General features: G+C 41.6%; 1 protein-coding gene across 4 annotated transcripts in view; it reads right to left on the bottom strand.

Moving 5' to 3' along the window:
* RPGRIP1L (RPGRIP1 like) overlaps positions 1-21,057 on the bottom strand; it is a 687,119-nt gene that overhangs the window by 433,800 nt on the left and 232,262 nt on the right. For all 4 annotated transcript variants that reach the window (XM_069216318.1, XM_069216317.1, XM_069216321.1 and 1 more), the window contains exon 8: positions 10,271-10,417. In XM_069216318.1, the coding sequence (XP_069072419.1) occupies positions 10,271-10,417 (147 nt within the window). The remainder of the gene's footprint in view (positions 1-10,270; positions 10,418-21,057) is intronic.

Here is a 21,057-nt window from a genome sequence, read left to right as displayed (position 1 = left end):
ACAATATTGAAGGTGTTAGCCATGTCCTTTCTTTCTGTAGATGTTGGAATCAAGAACACTTTGTATATATGTTGGAACCATGGAATGTGACCAGGATTTCATATTAAGAAAGCCCAACAGTACAACCCTTTGGGTCATGGTCAAGACTAATTTGCATATGGATGGGTCCAAACTGAGGTTGCATGGAGGGCAAAATAACGATGTACTGGGATGCAGCCTGTGTGATTACAAGTGGGTGAGATAAATTCAAGCATTCCACCCATCACCTTTTTGTATATTTTAATTCAACTTCCACTAAGTATAGAACCCTGTTTCAGAGGAGACTTCTGCCTGTCACATATAATTTAGACTTAGGACACTTAATATCACAGGGCCATCAGTGGCCAGAAAAATGCAGGTATGAATGGCATTTGACCAAAGAATCAACAAAATGCTGGTTTTACAGGCGCCGTACTAAGAGAATTGATGTGACTTTACTTGAATTATAGACCATTAATATTTGCCTTTCCAGGCAGATGGTTCCTAGTTCTCGACAATATTAGTCACTGGGAAGCGTGTTTGCAAACCTATAAGCATCAGCTTCTAATATAAATTCATTGTCGGTATTTCCAGTGGTCTTAAGACAGATTCAAGACGGACAAAGTGCCTCTCTGGCTACAGATTCTGCCATGAAATTGGTAATGTTCACATTATAGCAGAAGTCGTTCTTTGCAATATAAACAGTGATGCATAGGCCAGCGGTATGTGGCTAATCAACAGAAACCGAAATAAGGGAAGAAGACAAAAATAATAACTGAAGGTAAATCACTGTGCGAAGTGACACTTTGGGAACTAAGCCATCGAAAATCAAATTGAAATCTAAACCTTTAAATTAAGGGAGCGCAAAAGAAAATAAAGAAAATACACAGAATTACATGAGGGATGGCTCAAAAATCTGAGGTGTATTTCATAAGAAATTCTTTCTGCATTACCGTAGGGAAGTAGTCAAAGGGGGGTGATTTGAGATGTAGGTAGGATATTAATGACCTAGAGCAATATCAATCGTCTGAAGAATATTAGTTTTACTCTCTACAGGATCATGGTGATAGTAGGTGTGAGTCACATAGGAGTTCTCTTTCACCTAGGAACCTGAAAGGGATTAGTCTATTCGAAGAGGCCAGATAAGGATCAGGCTATATGTAACAGTCCAAAAGAGAAAACAACCTCTACTTAGAGACAAGATGCCTTACAAGAAGAGTCTTCCTGAAAAACAGGGAGTGAGCAGTGGATGCCCTAGACAGTAAGGAGGAAGTCACAATAGCTAGCCTTAGAGTCAAACTCCTTCTCAGTACGGAGGTTTCAAATGACTTTATTCAGGTCGAAACTCCAGGAAGGAATTTCAAAATACCAGATTAAATTCATAAAACTCAAATTAGATTTATAAGATAAGATTTGTATGATGTAATAGAAGCTGAGGTAGCATCCCTGCCTCCCCCACTAATTGTAATTTATGCTCCAATTGAAGAGGGTAGTAGAGGGGCTTTTTAAAGTAGTAGCCCAGCAGCTAAGAGATCAGCATACCACAAGATGAGCATCACAAATGCATCACAAATGGCTCTGGAGTTAAACAGAAATCCAACCTGTTAGGACAAAGAAGCAATTATACATGTAATTACTTTGTGTGATGTAACCCAAATTCTGCAGCGATACCCAATGAGGCCAGAGGTGATGAGGGGTTTAAAATGAATTCTAGATGAATTGCAAAAGCAGGAAATAATTACCCTTTGCCTATCAACTATGAGTAAGGTCAACACTCAGATTTTTCTAATTTTTAAGCCTGATGGATCCACAGGACTGGTTCTGCAACATCCTAACCTGAAACAAGACTGCAAAGCATGCAGTTTAAAATATTTATAGCATAAGATTGATGATGTAAATTACCCATGAAAACAAAAAAGTACAACAGACTTAGCAAATGCAATTTCCCTAAAAATAGTATCCCTGAGTCATATTACTTGATAGCATTTAAATCTGAAGGAATATATAAAGGAGTGGGGTTTCTCTACATGCATTTTTGAATTGCTGCAAGAAGATGCAAGTATAGTATCCTACATAGATGACACACAACAGCACGGATGACAATGTAGAGCACCAACAAAATTTACCCAGAATAGTGACCACATTTTGTAAAGCAGGTTGCAAAATTAATTTTTCTAAAATCAATAATTTGACTTGTAAATGTACTTTTCTTAGTATAGGACTTGTCAAGAGAGGGCAAAGGAATTGCACCAGAGTTGTACTGCAGGGGTAAGCAGCCTGAGGTCCAGTGAGGAAACAAACTCAACGCTTGCAGAAAAAGAACTATATACAGAGCATATCCTGGAGCTAAGGCACATGCACTGCAGTTGAGCAGAGTCACTGGAGGACCAATAAAGCTAAGTTAAGCACAGCCAAGAGGCAGGTTGCAAATGTCCTGACTCAGCCAAGAGTACAATACCTTTATGAATCACAAAATAAAAGTGTATCCAAATCCCTAAGGCCAGTGTGGGCATGGATGAAAGCAAATTGGTGGAGATTGGCATACCGCAGTTAGAAAACTAAACAGAATATCAAGAGAGTTCCTGGTTAACATTCAGAGAATGTGACAGTTTAACAGATACATTAATGGCTTCCTAAAATGTAGCAATTCACAATTGTTTCAGTTCTAAGATATTCATCCAATGGTGATTTTATGTACTAAATCTCAATAGTTAAAAATGAATTATCTAAATATGATGCATTCCTCACCTAATATGAGATATAATTGCCCAGCATTAAAAACACTGCTGGCTGCTATTTTTTACCAGCATTTGTATGTTCGGGTCAGAGCAACAATTAGGAAAATCACCTAAAGCTGGTATTTTTCTCCCTTATCAGTACATCCTTTAAAAAGTAAACATAAGAAGAAATCACTTTAAAATATGTTCTACAGTTGTCTTAATGATCTCGTATAGATATTTATTTAAAGTACATAAAGACAGAAAAGCCATGTTAAAAATTAATATAGACGATTTGTTTAGAAGGTTCTTGTAAGAAATTGAATTATTAATTGGGGCAGGTGAGTACCCAGCTCAAGGAATATTCACAACCCCGGTCATGGTTGTTAGAAATGGGGTCTCTATTTAGTAGTGGTGTGCACCCTGTCCATGTAGGTACCCTCACTCTAGTGAGGCTATGGGAGTCACACACCTAAGATAACCCCTGCTTACCGCCTTGGTAGCTTGGCACAAGCACATAGGCTTATCTAAGACGCAACATGTAAAGTATCTGGGTCGTGTACCCACACACACACAAAAAAACCCACACAAGTACACCACACCTGTTAGAAAAATAGCTATTATTTATCTGAGTAAAACAAGACCAAAACGACAAAAATCCAACAAACAAGTAATGATATGATTTTTCAAACATTCAATTTAGTATAGCGCATAGAAACACAATAGCTCCAAATGGGGCTATCCCAATGGCTTGACAGAGTTGCTTCCAATAATCCGGCACCACCCACGATGGAGCGTGGATGGCCACAGAGTCATATAGACCCTGGTTACTGTACCTTTGAAAGCGATGAGGAAACAAAGACGTTGCACGGAGTTGGGAAGGTGAGGCATCACTGGAGCCAATGCGACATCGGTTCCTTACTGCCACCAGGGAGGTGAGACATCAGTTCCTTACTGCTAGGCCGGGGAGGTGAAGCGTCAGTTGCTTACGGTTGCAGAGGAGGTGATCCTGTGTTGGTGGCGAGGCTGCGGTTCCGTACATCAAGACAGGCTCAATGAATCTAGCAGGTCAAGATGCAAAGAGTCAACTTTGCGATGTGGCAATCACACCACAGGGTCACTAGTTTCTTCCTTGTTGTATGAGAACTTGCTCCCAAGAGCCCAGGAACTGAATTTGGCACCACTTGGCAAGTCAGGACTCAGAGCATGAGAGCCCAGGCGCTGTCAGGTGAAGACTGTGATGTCCCTAAGACTTCTTAACAGGATGCAAGCTCAGTCCAAGCCCTTGGAGAACCTTTGCAAGCAGGGTGTAGAAAGCCATGTCCAGTCCTTTCACTCCCAGGAAAGAAGCAGCAGGCCAGCACAACAAAGCAACTAGCAGAGTGGAAGCCCCCTCTTCAGCATCCAAATCTTCTTCCTGGAAGAATTTCCTCAGTCCAGAAGGATTCCTAGTATGTGGTGGCAGAAGTCCAGTACTTATACCCATTTCTGACTTTGAAGTAGGCAAACTTCAAAGAGAATTCTCTGTAGTGCCTAAGATCCTGCTTTACCCTGCTCTAACCCCAGATAACTCCAGGGGATTGGAGACTGCTTTGTGTGAGGACAGGCACAGCCCTATTCAAGTGCAAGTGTCAGCTCCTCCCACCACTCTAGCTCAGGAAGACCCATCAACCTGGTGATGGGCCATCAGGATATGCAGGGCAACCCTCAGCTCTCTTTGTGTGACTATCTAGAGTGAATGCATTAAGAGCCCAACTGTCATCCTGACCGAAACATGTATTCAGCAGACAGGCAGAGGCATACAATGGTTAAGCAAGAAAATGCCTACTTTCTAAAAGTGCCATTTTCAACTTACAATTCAAAACCAACTTCACCAAAAGATGTGTCTTTAAATTGTGAGCTCAGAGACCCCCAACCTTCGTATTTCTATCTGCTCCTATTGGGAAATTACACTTAAAAAATATTTCAAGGCAATCCCCACATTACCCTATGAGAGAGATAGGCCTTGGTGAAAACCGAATTAAGCAGTATTTCACTATCAGGACAGGTAAAACACACCAGTATATGTCCTACCTTTTAAATACACTGCACCCTGTCCATTGGGGCTGCCTTGGGCCCACCTTAGGGGTGACTTACATGTAATAAAAGGGAAGGTTTGGGTCTGGCAAGTGGGTGCACTTGCTAGGTTGAAATGGCAGTTTAAAACTGCACACACAGACAATACAGTGGCAGGTCTGAGACATGTTTACAAGGCTACTCATGTGGGTGGCACAACCAGTGCTGAAGACCCACTAGTAGCATTTAATTTGCAGGCCCTGGGCACACATAGTGCACATTACTAGGGACCAACTAGCAAATCAAATAGGCCAATCGTGGGTAAACTAATCACCAATACAATTTAAACAGGGAGCACTTGCATATAGCACTGGTCAGAAGTGGCAAAGTGCCCAGAGTTCTAAAACTAGCAAAAACGAAATGCAGCACACAGTCAAAAACAGAAGGTCAGAGGCAAAAGGTCTGGGGATAACCCTGCGAAAAGGGCCGTTTCCAACAATGATGAGCCCTTGAAGTCACTATATTAATCTAAGTTAAACCCACTGGTAGACTGGGCACGGAGCAGACAGGGTTAACTCTGAGCAATGTGTAAAGTATTTATGCCATACTAAAACAGTAATGTTAAAATGCAAAATAATAAAAATTCTTAACGGAACTAGAAAAGTAGAGTAAACTCAATAAACATAATGACATCAAAATATCCAATACAGAGAACAGGAGCCATGAATGTTTGAAGTTTTCTGTAGGTATAATGCCAGGAAGTATAAAGTGATTATGATAGCAGTAGGATGGGACCTAGGCCCAATTTGAGGCTGGCCACAATGGAGCCCAGGTTGGATAAACCAACCATGTTTGTCTTAGTCAAAGATTCTGACTTAGTCCTTTCAGTTTCAATCCACCAGAGGAGTACACTTCTAAATGCCCCTGGACATCAGGAAAGCCACTTAGAGACTCACAGAGTGTCAGACAGAGCAAACAGCAGAGTCTGGTCCAGTTGCCACTGGGCAGTTGTGGGAAAGGCTTCTTATAGCTTATTGTCTTCCTGTTGCTTGAATAGAAGGACAGAATGCCGAAGTTCACGTCTTTGTCCTAGGCACTAGAGGGGGCAGGCCCAGTTCTTCAGGGCTCCGCTCAGGTCACACACAGCACCAGTGCTCTTCTATGCTTCATCGTGTCCAGCACTGTTCTGAAGTGGGTGCCTGGAGATGCCAAGTTTATGCATGGCACGAGCTAGTGGGTAGGAAAGACTGCTGGGCATGTCCTAACCAATGGTGTAAAAGTTACCAGGGCCAACCCAACACACTTCAGGCACTTTCATATTGCAAATGCCTTCAGCTCACTAAATGTGAGCTGTGAGGACTGGGTGTGTGTGTGTGTGTGGGGGGGTGCACTATGGTAATTCTACTGTCCTCCTACAGCTAGCATTAAAATTCAGTTTGAGACAGCCACTGCACACAAAATAAACCCAGAGCCAGAATTCTGGTAGTGTGCTGGATGTGTGTGTGTGTGGGGGGTATGCTATAGTAATCCTTCTGTCCACCTACAGCTTGCACGAAAATTCAGTTTGAGGCAGTCACTGGACATACAATATACCCAGAGACAGACGTCTGGTAGAACAAAACAGGTTTATTAGCTACAAGACAGTAGACACAAACACATTTAATTGCCATCCTGTTTCTGTCCTTTCAAGTGCACCCTAAGTATTATATGCAAAATTCAGAGACAGGTATCTGGTGGGACAAAGCAGACAGACAGTGGATACAAAAGAATTATCTTGGCGTCATGTTTTCCGTGTTTAAGTGTGCCCCAATGTGTTGTAAAAAAAAAGCCCAGCAGACCTGGTGAGCAGGCTTTGACACTCATGCAGGATCCAGCACATGATCTAACACTGTAATGTCCAAAAAGGATGCTCACTGCACCCTCTCTGCATATTCAGGAGGTTCAGATGAGTCATCCCTACCCACTCAAGTCAGTCTATTTGCTCGTGGGAGGCATTTCACACCTATTCAAATGCTAATCAGGCATTGGCTGGGAAATGTTTGAGAGCATATGCAAATTAGACTCCAGGAACGTTACGTTTCTATAGTTTACTTTAACTTAATATTTATTTAAAATCTAACTTCACCACTGAATGGACTTTTAATAACTATGGTTTAATTATTTATCTAGCTAGTCCCATTCCCGAGATAAAGTGTTAGGAATTTTAATATATACTCTTGTATCCTACATAGCACAGCTAGGCCTGCCACTGTGAAAAATCGTTTTTGGGTGCTGGTCACTATAAAGACATGCTAACAATAAATGTCTGTTTGTCTTACTTTTAAGGACCATATACCTTGACTTTAGGGCTACAATGCCTATATCGGGCGACCTAGTATTATTTAAAATGATAGGCCTGAAGCCATGTTTTACAGTGTCACTGTAGTGGCTTCAGTCCACTAGTGACATTTAACTTAAAGACCCTGAGTATATTTTGTACCATAAACTAAAGACTTTTAGGTAAGTTAAATATACCATTTAGGAATATGCCATTTCGACAAGTTTGACAGGGTCATAGCATAGGCAGGTTCCTATGGGTTAAAAGGGTTGCTAAAAGTGCACAGAGTTCTAACACCATCACAAATTACAGGGTCCAGCAAGAGGTGAAGAATATGGCGAGGCCAAGCAGAAAAGATAGATTTCCTACATTTCTATTTATGTAGTTTAGTTTGAGTTTATTGTTCAGTTAACTAAAACCATTAAAAAACATACATCTCGTTAATACCAATTCAGAAATATCAGTTCAAAACAGAAATTAAAACACTTTCTAAAAACAAAAAATGTACCCCCGAACCCCCAGAGAAATTAATTAGGGCCTAAAGAGAATAATGTGGGGATCATGAGTATAAGCCAAAACAGTTTGAAAATTGGCATAGGGAAAATTAGTTAGCACATTGAAATTGGCCACTGGGCATCTGCAGAGAGTATTCAATAGCCTTGAGGACGGGGAGACTGTCAGTGTTGGTCAAACACGTAGCAGCACCGGAAAGCATCATTGTTGGTCAGGTACAATTTGAGATCTGGGCAGGTAGGAAAGGTTTGAAGTGCACATATTATAAATGGATCTTTGCAAATCTTAAAACATGAACAAATGGCCAGCACTATTTTCTGGGAAAGGTGGAAACCCTAGCCTTAGCTGATTTGTAGTCAAAACTATGTGACAACAACGCAACTCAAGAGAAATTCCATGGTAGCCGCAAAGCTGAAAGGAGTGTATATGACCTCCTATTGGGATAGGATATTCTGCCATCAGCCAGCTAAACCACTAACAAGAGCTCTGATGTGACATGCAATTGACTCCACCAGTTATTGGCCCCACTCTCTACCACATTGTTTGGATTTGCTCCCTCTGCAACAGTAGATATTCAACATCTAATAATCAATGATATTAGTGTTATTTTACAAAGATATGTGGCTCTGAGGCAAGAAGTTGCAGTGTGCCTGCCCAATCTGGACCATGCCCAGCAAAAGTGGAAAACAGTCTGCAGCACGAGAAGTCAGTTTGGCATACCAACAGCATGAACATAATGTTAATCCGAGTGGCTTCCTTTGAACAAATGTGGGCTCATGAGCATTCACTGAATCCAATTACTTAACATTTAATCTTTGAAAGAGAATATAAATGTGCGTCTTGTGGGTCGTTGATACCTTCGCCAATGTCCTGATAGCATGCACATTTATGGATTACAAATATTTTTACGGAGCAACACGCATAAATCCAAGTGCTTTTATCGCTGTGAACTTTTTTTTTTTTTTTTCATTGAGCAGCTACAAAACATGAGAAATTGACAAGGAGCAAAACATTAAATAAAATAAGATTAGATTAGATTACAATTCATCATCCAAAACCACAATGGAATTTATTCTAATACAAACAGCAAATGTAAAGCCACATTTCGATATCTTATAGCGCCATAGGAACATCCTCTACTTCGAAAGCTGGTCCCCAAATACCCTTAAACTTGCGCCCTGTACCTATTCTTAGTGCGTATACATTTTCCTTAAAGTGCACCCCGTTCATTTTTGCCTCCCAGGCTTTATATGTCGGGGAGAGGATGATTTCCAGGCTTGTAGGATTAGGGATTTCGCGATCAATGATGTTATAAATAGCAGCTGCGTCGCCCGAGTCGTTAATTCAGAATGGCCCGAAATTCCGAACAGGGCACCCAGGGCATCTGGACTAAGTACACACCGTAGCTTCACACTGATCCACTGGAAAATTCTGTCCCAAAAATCCAGAAGCCTGGGACAGGTAAAGCACAAATGAAGCCAGTCCCCTGGGTTGCCACTGCATCATGAACAAGAACCTGGAGTGGTCGGGAATGCTTTTTTGATTTGGGCTGGGGTGAGATGCAGCATCCATTTTGAACTATGATTATCTCTTTGAACTGGTACAATGTAAAGTCAGTAGAAAGACTTTTTGCCACCATGACCAGTGCAGTAGAGAACAGAAAAATACTTCTGTGGCTGTTGCAACACAAGCATCCAATCAATAGTTAGCAAATATAAACCCTGGTAGCGTGCATAACAAATTAAGCTAAGAAAATTGTGTAAATAGAGGTCTATTATCCAGGCCTAGAGCATTTTATTAAGTTAATTAAGCTTACTGCACAATTCCTAACTACGGTAACATGCGGAAAAGTCTCTAACATATGTATCTTTATCAAAACATAAAAACCATGCTAACACCTAACAACGTGCCTTTGAACAATTTATCATAATTCCTAACTCTGCACATCCTATTTTGACATTTCCTCTGCTATTCAGTGGTGGAGTTATTCCTTCTATTCCCCTTGAAATCCATCAGACACAGAATTACATTATTCTCTATAGTGATTCTTTAAGTCTCCAGACAATATTAGCCTAACACAGACACCAAAATGAGCCACCTAAAGATAAGGTCACTCACCCATTTGCTACAAGAGAGAACATCGATTTAAAAAAAAACCAGCGTAGGGTAACATATATTAATAAAAAGAAACAAACAGTGTCAAATTTCTCTATGCATTTACAAGTAATACTGTTTCTCTTTAAGTGGCTAAATGGTCATCTAGGTCAGCACTGAAAAACCTCTTGACAAGACTATACTGTAGCTGTAACACTAGAGTGCAAACTCAAAGCAGATGATGGAATGGAATGAGTTGGTCACATAGAAACGTCTATGAAACTTATCTTATTAGGAAGATGTCATTTCATCTGTGTCAGGTGTACTCTACTGAAGGATTTGTATGGCATTAGTTTGTATCTTGCATAAACAACTAGTCATATTTAAAACATTTTATAAAAACTACAGCTTAAAATGTTTACATCAAGCAAAAGTTCTATTGACAACAAAATAATTGTGACAATGAAAGACAGCGTATATGTTCAGACATGAGGTGCCACCATTTTCAGCAAAAAAAGAACAGAATATAAGCAAAAGGAATATTTTATACATGTACCTCGTCTGCTTTCCTTTCAGAAAATGTTTTTGCTTGCATCTGTTTCTCAAGCTCAAGATATTTACAACGCTCCTCTTTAAGTAATGCATTAAGTTCGTCCACTTTTGCCAGTAAGATGTCATGGCTGGTTTTCATGGCTCTCTGAGACTGCAAGGCAAAGACAGAACACCGAAAATATAAAAGTACCAATTTACACTGGAGATTATTGAAAGTCAACCTCCTCTTGAACCTACAGCAGTTTTTCTTGTAGTTGTCAATGTCATCAATCTGTCCTACAAATTCCATCCAAGGTACTTCGATGGCACATATATGTAGAAATGAGCAATTTCTTCTACGAAGTTGGTGAAACAATTAGAAATTCACACAATTTTGAAAAAAGTATTTGGTGTTTGGCAACATATACTGCAAAGTATTAGTTCTCAACCTGTGGTCCGGTGACCTCTGGGATCCACAAAGTCTACTCAGGGGGTCCCCAACTGCTTAGAACATTAAATAACCTAGGCAGATTAACAACGTGTACCTAAAAAAAGAATCAGCATGTACAGATAGAAATTGTAAAAAAGTTCTGTAAATCTGAAGTAATTTGAAATTGAAAGCTAAAAATTAAGTTAGTATCCTCAGTTTGATTATTGGGAGCAATACGTGTGCATTAAACATAAAATAATATGGACAGTAAGTAGCCTCAATTGAATTTAGAAAAGCTTCAACCTTCCCATTAAAATTAAAAATGTTATTTTTTATATTTGTCAATTGCATAAAATATTTCATCTTTTGTGTATTTGTATGATGAATTCTTGTTTCAGTATTTTTTGTGTATTGTCTTGTGGATCAAATAATCGAAAATGCTTACGCCTGGTTCCCGACTCAGTGGGAGTCCCTGGAATCCAATAATGATTCAGTGGGGGTCCACAGAAGTCAAAAGGTTAAGAACCACTGCTATAAAGGATGACGCATTCCTGTTAAATGACTGTCGTAGCTGCCCATTATTTTGTCAATATGAGTTTTTGTGTTTTGCTCTATATGTAAAATTTCACAAGCAATGGTAAATGAATTTAAAGCAAACATTGGCAAATACAATAGGCTTAGCTTTAGGGTATTAATTCATAAAAAGACATGCATATTTGAATGCGCATAGGCTACTGATGCCCTGGCATTGCCTCATCTGCTACAATGGTAGCCTATAAAATAAAAATATGGCAAAGGCATAGAAAGCACATACAGAGGCAGGCTCAAAGGTATGTGTATTTGTGCAGGCCTGTGTTTATATATACATTAGCACATTAAAGCCAGAATAACTGGCTGTGACAATGCTTGTTTGTTTTTCTCAGTGAGGCGCTCCAAGTGCAAAGGACATGCCCAGACCCACAGAACTCCTGCTGAACCACACAGGTGTCGCTCAACAAGGTTGAAAATGGTCTTGGGTTGAACGAGGGATATGCGTAGCAGTTTGGGCTGGACTGTTCCTGGAGTAGGACCAAGGTTCATTTTCATATGGTTGTTCCTTGCTTCTAGTGGCACTGTAAGCAAAAAATAACACAACTATGGACTGGAATGCAGTCCAGATTAATTACCAGCTGCTGAAATCAATTGAAGCGTAGGCCTAGGTGAACAGGTTATGAAAAACGTCTCGGCAAAACTAAGCAATATTGTGGAGCATAATTCCAGTTACAATTTGGAGGACCTAGGATGTTAAGAAATTAGACTACATAAAGAGCCATCTGGTCCAATGGCATCAGTTGCTTACATTGTTTCTGCACTCAGTCAAGGTGTGGGAAGAGAAACCATGAGCAACAAGCAACAACAGTTACTGAATGAGCAGCACAAACAATTGTCTAATTGTTTGGGAGCCTATTAATAAAGGCATCTCAGGAGGGAAGGATGGAGGTCAGTGCAGAATCTTTGAGATGATATAAAAACCACCAAAAATATCATCATCAAAGGAGACCTAAAACGTTTTCTTCTGATGAATAGTTCTTCCCAGCGATTCCTCAGATTATGAATGAGACCCAAAGCATTACCTTCCTCTAGATTGTGGCGTTGAGTACTGCAGATTAACCAAGTAATTAAGGCAACACTGCCCTGGTGAAACATCCATCACTGTATCCTTGATCTATCAACTGGTAATGTTTAGCTAAGACATGCAGAGAAGGCCAACTGGCTGCCTGGAACATATAAGCCAACGGTATGCCCTGGGTTATTGCAGTACATGCTGCCGTGGCCTTAAGAGAGTGCAAACAAATGCCAACTGGTGGGTCTTCCTTGGCCAAAGAGCCACAGAAAGTAATACAAAGGGTAACAGAATGTTAAACAGTACGCTTGATCACTACTTTGGAATCATTAGCTCTACCAAAACCTAAAAAAAGAGGTGATCATCCACCATGGCCTGCCTTGTACAGTGAATACAATAAGAGACAGCACCGCTGAGGTCCAATGGCTGTAACTGCTCATCTTCCTTGAAAGGATAAGATGTAGAAATGAAGCATAGAAGTGTTACAGACTGTCGCATGTGGAATACAGAAACAACTTTAGGCACTGAAGATGTAGAAATACAGAGAAAGAAGTAGTCTGGTTAAAAACCAGTACATAGTGCCTGACGGACAGGGCCTACAGATTACTGATTCTACATGCCAAAGAGATCGCTATCAGGAATATGGTGTAAATATTTAATGGATGAACAGAACAACTGTGTATCAATTCAAATCATGAAGGAATAAGAAAGGTCAATACTAGAATCAAATAAATGGTGTGGGTGAAAACAAATACAACAGTCCTTTTAATAGTTGAGACACAAAAAGGAAGCAAGGGCATGCACTTTTATGGTAGTGACTACCCATTATTGCAGAGCAAGGTAAAGTGTAGAATGTCTTAAGGGCAAGTCTTGAAGTGGTTTACGCCTGCAAACTTGCACCAAGAAACAAAATTAACCCAGCAGCCTGAATAGATATATTGTTTTGAAGGTTTTGAGGCATCTAAGGGGACATTGCTACCTTAGGCAGCAGGTGGAATGCCTCTAATCAAAACTGCCAATTCGCCACACATGTAGATGAAGCATTTCAGAATTGGCGTGCATTACCAGGCCATCCTGTAGCAACAGCAAATCTGTGTGAGATGAGACTAGGGGAACAAGTGCAAGTGACAACAGATTAGCAAATCAAATCCTCATCACCTGATATGGGGCAAAATAATCAGTTCTGCTGGATCTTCATGCACCTTCTGAAGGGCCTTTGAAATTAAAGGAATCAGAGGGCATGCATAAAACAGACTCTGAGACTAAATGAACTAGAAGGCTTCCTCCAGGAAACCATGTGTCAAAACATGGCACTTCCTGTTTAGGGTTGACACAGAGAGGTGTACACATGGACACTGCAATCAGATCAGGTCCATCATTTCAGAGTGAAGTCCCATTCACAATTCATCAGGGACAGATGACTCAAAGGATTCACCTTCACATCCAGAATACCAGCCACATAAACTGTTACCAGAGAAATGCTCCCTTGCACAGCCCACTGCCACAAATGTCAGACCTCCCAGCAAAATGTCTAAGAAATCACAATGTCAGACAAGTTACTTACCTTCGGTAACACTCTTTATGGTGGATACTCTAACTGCAGATTCCTTACCTTGTGAATATTCATAAGGCATCAGGCTGGAACAGCTGGAGAAATCTAAAGCAGTACTTCTGGATGCTGGTTGGTGGTGCAGTGCAGCTCCGCACCAAATTTATTCCACTCCGGGAATGATGAATGGAACATCATATGAGCGCCACCTATGAGCACGGATGTGTACTTCTTTTGCAGGCTTGTTAGGGCTCTCAGATGGAGAGCTCATCAGCAAACTGGTGTGACCAGTGCGTACATCTCTAGATTGGGACCATGTTGGAAACAAGTCAGTCCCACAGAAAGGGTAGACGGGAGGTCGGTGTGGAATCTGAGGGTATCCACTAGAAAGAGTGTTACTGAAGCTAAGTAACTTGTTCTTCTGATGGATACTTCTAACACAGATTGCCGAACTTGTGATAGATACCAAAGCAGTTCATCCCAGGATGGTAGGTCTGTGGAATGGATCAGACCAAAATACCCATTTCTAAGGACCAACTAGCAAAACCGTATGGCTATATGAATTAGTGCACTAATGCCCATGTAGCAGCCTGACAGAGATCCAGGAAGGGTCGGGCCCTGCGCAAGCCTTGGCTCAAGTGGAATGAGCCCATAACTGTTAGGGGGGGCTGTTTCCCAGCTACTGCAGGGCAGATTTTAATGCAGAGGAATATCCACCTAGGAGTGGTTCTTTTTTGCCTTTCTGTGCCCCTGAAAAACAAAGAGCTGATATTCCATCTGGTGGTCTCTAGTATGATCAGTGTAAAAACCGAGGGCTCATTTGGGATCCAATCAATGTACTCTCTCCTCTTTTTGCCAGAGGCGCAAGAGCCTGCCCGATATGGAAAAGTGTTACTACTTTCCACAGAAAAGTCAAAAAGCCACAACATGGAAGGGATGCATAGGTTGAGCTAGAAAACTCTGGCTTATGTTTTTTGAGAACTCTAGATCCACTCCAAAGAGGACAATAAATATATAGTGGTGGGGAACATCTGTGCCGGGTCTCAGAAAGGTTCCAAGAGTGGAACTGTTTCCTTAAGGGAATAGGACTTCTCTTTCCTTAGACCTTTTTGTGGTTCTTATTTTAGGACACTTTTAAGCATCATCCCCTGTCAGGAGACTATTTTCGGGCATCCTCATAGGCCCATAACAAGAACATGGCTTCCTGCTACCTAAAAGTCTTTGGGTGCATGGAGGTGTGGGAGTTGCCTGGCTGAAGGATTGTAGTTAGGCTACTGACTCAATATTTAGATGTTGTTGGGGGTGAAAAACAAAACATCTATTTCAATTTCCTCAACCAGGCTTACACCCATATACCTTAGATTTCATGTGATTTGACAGTTGATCTAATCACGTTCAAATAATTTGTGAGAAATTTGGTGAACACCCGCAGTTGGTGAAGAGCTTTGAACCCGCATTGGTATGGCTCAGAAAGAAACAGGGACCGACACTAGAGCATTAGAAGTCACCTTATGTAGTCAGATGTTGTCACATCCCGAAGGGTGGTGCCATGACTGGAGTTTTGTTGTGCCCCCTGGTGGCACTAGATAGCTACTGCTGAGGAAAAGGTTTCCTGTACAGTAGGAAGAAAAATACCCTAATTTAGAAAATCTGTAAGCCTTTTGGAAACAAAGGAGCGGTAGAACCTCAAGATCAACATGTAACAGTATATGTGGTTTAGGGTTCTAAAAGGCAAAGGGACTTCAGTAGGTTAAGATTTTGTCCACCCTGAAAGAGGTCTTCGAGGGAGATGTATGTTTCAGGAAGCCTCTGGTAACACACTTTCTGCTCTACTCTAACTACAGAATCACCACCTTATCAACCTTCCCTGGCACTAGACTGGATCTGGAAACTCTTGCAATAGCTCCAGCATGCTAAAAGGTGGCACCATCAGATTTCATCATCACTCCACGCCACCTCCAGATATGATGACAAGGAGGAACATATACGCACAATGCCTGTGCGCTGAAGTCAGTTATCTCTTACACCCTCAGATGCGGAATGTGACAGACAAAACCAAGTGTGTATTGGCAGTCAGCAGAGACTAACTTCACAAATAAAAAGAGTATCCCACATGAAAGTATGTTATCAAAGGTTTGTAACTTATTCTTCTGATGGATAATTCTAACCATTCATTTCTCACCTTATTAATCAATCCCAAAGCAATGCCTCTTCCAAGGAAAAGGGTCTAAGGAGTGAACGCGGAAGGATGCCCTGCAGGATATAAGGGCTATAATGCCCTTCCTTCGTACTTGAGTATCAATGTTGTAGTGCTTGGTAAAATTAAGGACAGGTGGCGTAGCCTAGCCAGCCATGAAATGAGACGTGGATCCCTTGATCTCGGCTCTTGTCCAGCTGTTTACAATAACTTCAGCAAATCCTAGCCCAGTTCAGCAAGAACGGCTTTGATGGGAACCTTGAGAGATTGAAGCTGATGCCTCCCTTGTTGAATTATCAAATTCCTTACACCCTTTTTTGCAGAAGTCTTGAAGCAAATGGTCGATTTGCAATTTGTCTCTTACTTAGAAGACCAATAATTCCAACATCCTCAGCAATCCAGTCTCCAGAAAAACATCAAACTGAAACAGATGAAATGATATTCAGATGATTCTAGATGAATGTGGTGCAGCTTATTTGCCCCTGATTGATTTATCTGCTGCCTTTCACACCATGGTTCATTGTATCCTGGTAAAGCTGTTTGAACTCATTGGTGTTTAAGGTACACTCTACAACTGTTTTTCCTAATTCCTAACTGACAGCATGCAGGCAGTGTCCTTGGACAATTTTCAGTCTTTATTTAAACATATTACTGCAGTTGTTCCACAGGGCTGTTTTTTTAATTCCAACATTAGTCAATCTCTATGTTTGCTCCCGGTGAATCTTATTGAATAATTTGGACTTAAGTTTTTTTGCTTATGCTGACAACACTCAAATTATTCTCAGATTTGATGGGTAAGGTGAAGTGTCCACCTCAATTAAAGCAAATTCCTTGGCAGCAAAGGTTTCATCTTGAAGAGTTCATTCGATGCAGAGCAATGTCGAAGGACACTGAAGAAATTCTGGAGGAACTTAGTGCCCTCTCCAGAAGCCATGCTGCGTTGACAGAATAAAGGTGAGTGCTGGTGATGCAACCTATAAAAGAAGGTGAAGTCGCCAGTGAGAAGAAGCTTAGACCCATTGTTGCCCCAAGGCATGGGGATGAGAAGCTGTGAGGGAGGGCGGAAGTGGCTGGCTTTGGTTCCGGGTGAGAACCATCTGGCTGGAGGAAAGGCCAGGCAGCAAGGTGAGGAATGCAAATGTATGAAACAGAAGGCAGTGGATAGACTGACAAATCAAGTCCCCACAGTTGCCAGTGAATACCAGAGCCTGTGTCTAGCTTTTTCCAGAGAGGACGTTCTGGAGGACAACCGAGATTGAAATAAAGGTATGTAGGTCACATGCTTGAAGACATTCTGAAGATGGCATGTAGGCTGCACGGATGCCTGTTCGCTAGGTGCTGGCTTGTCAACGAGAAGCTAAGTTGGGCCTCGTGTCAAGCAGCTGACAGACCCCTACATATAGTCTATGCCCAGGAGATGCCAGCTACCTTCAGAAGGCCTCAAGGGGTGAGCATCTGTGATGAGGATAAGGGGCAGCTCACAGAGCTGGAGGCAGAACAGTTACTCTGGCCCCTCTGGTTGCTATTAATAAAGGCTGGAGATGGTTACCTTTTGGGTGATCAGGTAAGGTCAGAACCAAGGATTCCCTCTGGCATTGAGCACTTTCATCATTAGGAGTTGCGCATTGATGCACACTCTGGTTGCCTCTGCCTAGGAGCCATGCCTTAGAGCAGAGGAAAGAGGGAACCATTGGACAAAGGCCTGTGGGCACAACCTCAAGCACGTAAGGACATGGCTGAAAAGGAACACAAGATGAGAAGCCATGCCCTTGCAGACGCAAGCCAGAAAGAGGCAACCACTCTAATCTTGTAAGACTACCTTCACATATTCCTGAAGAAAAGTAAAATTGAGATTGGATCAATCCAGTCAAACTAAAAAAAATGCTCCATAAGCTGTGAGGGGAAGTACTGAGCTTGGGCTTGTGTTTGGAACGAGTAGTACATGCCAGATTAGAGGACCAAGTACAATTATGGGCAGGAGTCCACGGATTATTAAGTACAGAACTTTGAACTATAAGCCAGACAGGAGAAACTTGAAAATTGCTCCAGATAGAACAATTTAAGATTTAGGGAAGGGTCGATGGCAGCAGCAGGCAGCATCATCCAGAACTACATGGTGAATCTGCTATACTCCACCTGGGACCTCCCTGATGCCCCAGTGGTTAAACTACACTGAGCCCACAGAGGGAGGTCACTGAGACTTGGAAAGTAAACGTTTTCTGGCATACTGACAAGAGTGCACTTCTATGAGAACAAATAACTAATAACACAATATGTCAGGTCTCTGCAAGCAATCAGTGATTAACTATCTCAGTGATCAGGAGAGCCCATATTGGTGGGCCACCCCTTCTGTATAATGTTTTGCTGGCCAACAGAAGGCAATGCAGAAGCAACAGCCATTTTAGGGCTAGAACACAGCAATGAAGTACCAGAGACTGCTTTGGGCACATTCCACAAGAATTACATCCGACCTATGTAAAAGACTTCCTGGTGCTGAGGGAGACCCAGGAGAGCAAGTACGGGAGAGCTGGCAGAGGCACAGTAAAGTATGTGCAACATCAGAACAGTTTGGGGTTGCCTAAAGAGCAACAGATTGCAAAAGGCACATCCTGCCAGAAAAACATCCGGGCACCGTGGGAAACAGTCAACGCAACAAGAGCCCCAAGGGATCCAATAAAGCAACAATTGAGAAGCAAAGGAAAATGTGTTGCAACATCCGAAGAATATATAAGACCACCTAATGAGGAGATGCAAGTCAAGGAGGTGGAGAATGACTATGAGGAACATGCAGTGAACTCCTGAATCACCCATGGTAATGGAGGGGGGGCACTGAGGCTTCCTACACACCGCGGAATGGAGGTCCTTGGCTCAGGCAGTTGTTGAGCATTAATCCTGTAAAATGGAATACTTTACACATATCCTGGTCAGAAAGCCTTTGATTCTCTACTTTTGATCTTTGGTAAGGTAAGGAAGAGAAAATCGGAGCCCATAACCATATTAGAGTAACCTAGGTCAGTTAGATCAGAGGTCATGGTTGAACAAAGATGGCCGGGGATGTAAAGTTCTCAGATAACAGGCGCTATGGGAGGGAATAGCTTTCCAGAGTAGGGAGATCCATGGATACATCAACACAATACCATTCAAACTCTTAACACTAAACAAAATGGTTAAACTACCTGAACAACAGGCAATAACTCCAGGTCAATATCAGCAGGCACGACCCTGATATCATGTTGCAGCAAGGCATCCATCTGTTGCAGAGAGGCGCAAGCTGTACCTCAACTAGTATTGGGCATTTGCGGAAACAAAGAGTGTGGACATGGCAATTATGTGTAAGAGTCACATCGGAGTAGGAGCAGAGTTTAAGGCCAAGAGAAAAGGATGGACACTACATCCGAGCACAACTTACACTCAAATAAAAACCCACGGTCCTCCTAAATCTCTATGCTCCTAATATCTCTCAGGAATCTTTTCTGTTGCATCTTCTGGGGAACTTAATTGCCGACATGAAGGGTCACTGGGTGGTGCCTGGGGATTTTAATTTAGCATGGGATGCCAAACTTAACAGTAACCAGACACCTATCCTTAGTCCAGGGACTATGGCTGGGATTCTTTAAAAAACAAGGAAGCTGACTTGGGGCTGGGTGATACATGGAGATACTTTTACCCAGACGAAAAAAGACTACTCTTTTTTTTCTTGCATGTACAATCTACATACCCCCGTATTGACTACCTCTTTGTCTCACTGTTCCATCTATACTCGGTATAATATGTACACATGTCACACACATCGATTTCTGACCATGCACGTGGAGATGATCCAGAAAGTGGCGGAGATGGCTCAGGGTGTAGACAGTGAAACCTGACAGTTACACAATCCTGAAGACTAAAATCGCAAAAGAGATTAAAAAAATCTTTAGGGTCAACATTGCATCAGAGGTCCTCTTCGCTGACACCTGGGACACCTTTAAGGGAGCTCTAAGGGGAGCTAGCTATAGGTGAGGCAGCAGGAACAAAGAGAGAAAAAAGCTAATTGAAGATAAGCTCACAGCCGAGCTGAATGAATTAAAAGTCACTGTCAAGTTAAATTGATCCTGGAATATCAAACAGCACCAGGCTATGGTAAGGGGTGAACTAAGGGGCCATAAACATGCCAGAATTCACTTTTTCAGAGGACTATTCTATGGCATTTGAAAACTTCATTTGACAAGAAAATGCAATAAAAGATACAAAAATACAAATATATTCACATACACATCTTAATAATAAATTACTACAAAATTTAAAAGCGCTTTAAACGGACAGGTCATAATATGTTTTATACTAAAAACAATATTTTTTAAAACACCATCTCAAAAAGAAGGGAAAGAAACTAATTTAGGAATATTTTTTCCTGATACTAAGTGCACCTCTAACAAAATTAAGCATGCACAACACATTTCTACTGAATCTAACTGCTGTATGGAACAAAAAAGCATAGGATGAACAGTAGACTGAGCTGAACGATTGTCCCAGGAGCACTTAGGAAGATTATTGAACCAGCTACCTTGTTGTGAAAAAGCAAAAAAGAAATGTAAGAAGCACAGCCATAGCCTAGTCAAATATAGTCTAAATTACGAGTTCTTTGTAAATGTTAAGTACAGCTGTCACTCAAAACTAAGGGATAGATTGAGATATCCTTCCTGAGAAGGCATCCAGAGAGTGTTAGCTTGGTATACGTTCTGAGAAAGAACATAAACTAAAGACCATATCTGAGCTTTCTTTGCGGGACATAATAGTTCAGGGTTGGTATCCAGCTCTGGAACCCCTAAGTTTGAAAAGGTACTTTTAACACAGGCTAGCCACGGAATACTAGCCACCTTATCAAGGGCCATGCAATCTGGAATTATATTTAGTGAGGCCGAGCTCTCGTCATTGCATTACTTTAGCCCACAGTAAAAGAAGAGCCAGCCCCAAAAGATCTTCTAAATAGGCCAGGGCAACCTCAGTATGACAAAAGGAAGTGGCTGGGCCTGATGGCACTAAAAGTAATC

This window comes from Pleurodeles waltl, chromosome 12 (assembly GCF_031143425.1).
Source record: "Pleurodeles waltl isolate 20211129_DDA chromosome 12, aPleWal1.hap1.20221129, whole genome shotgun sequence".
Taxonomy (NCBI): Eukaryota; Metazoa; Chordata; class Amphibia; order Caudata; family Salamandridae; genus Pleurodeles; species Pleurodeles waltl.
The sequence above is the reverse complement of the archived record's forward strand: the minus strand, read 5'-3'. Positions and strand labels throughout refer to the sequence as shown.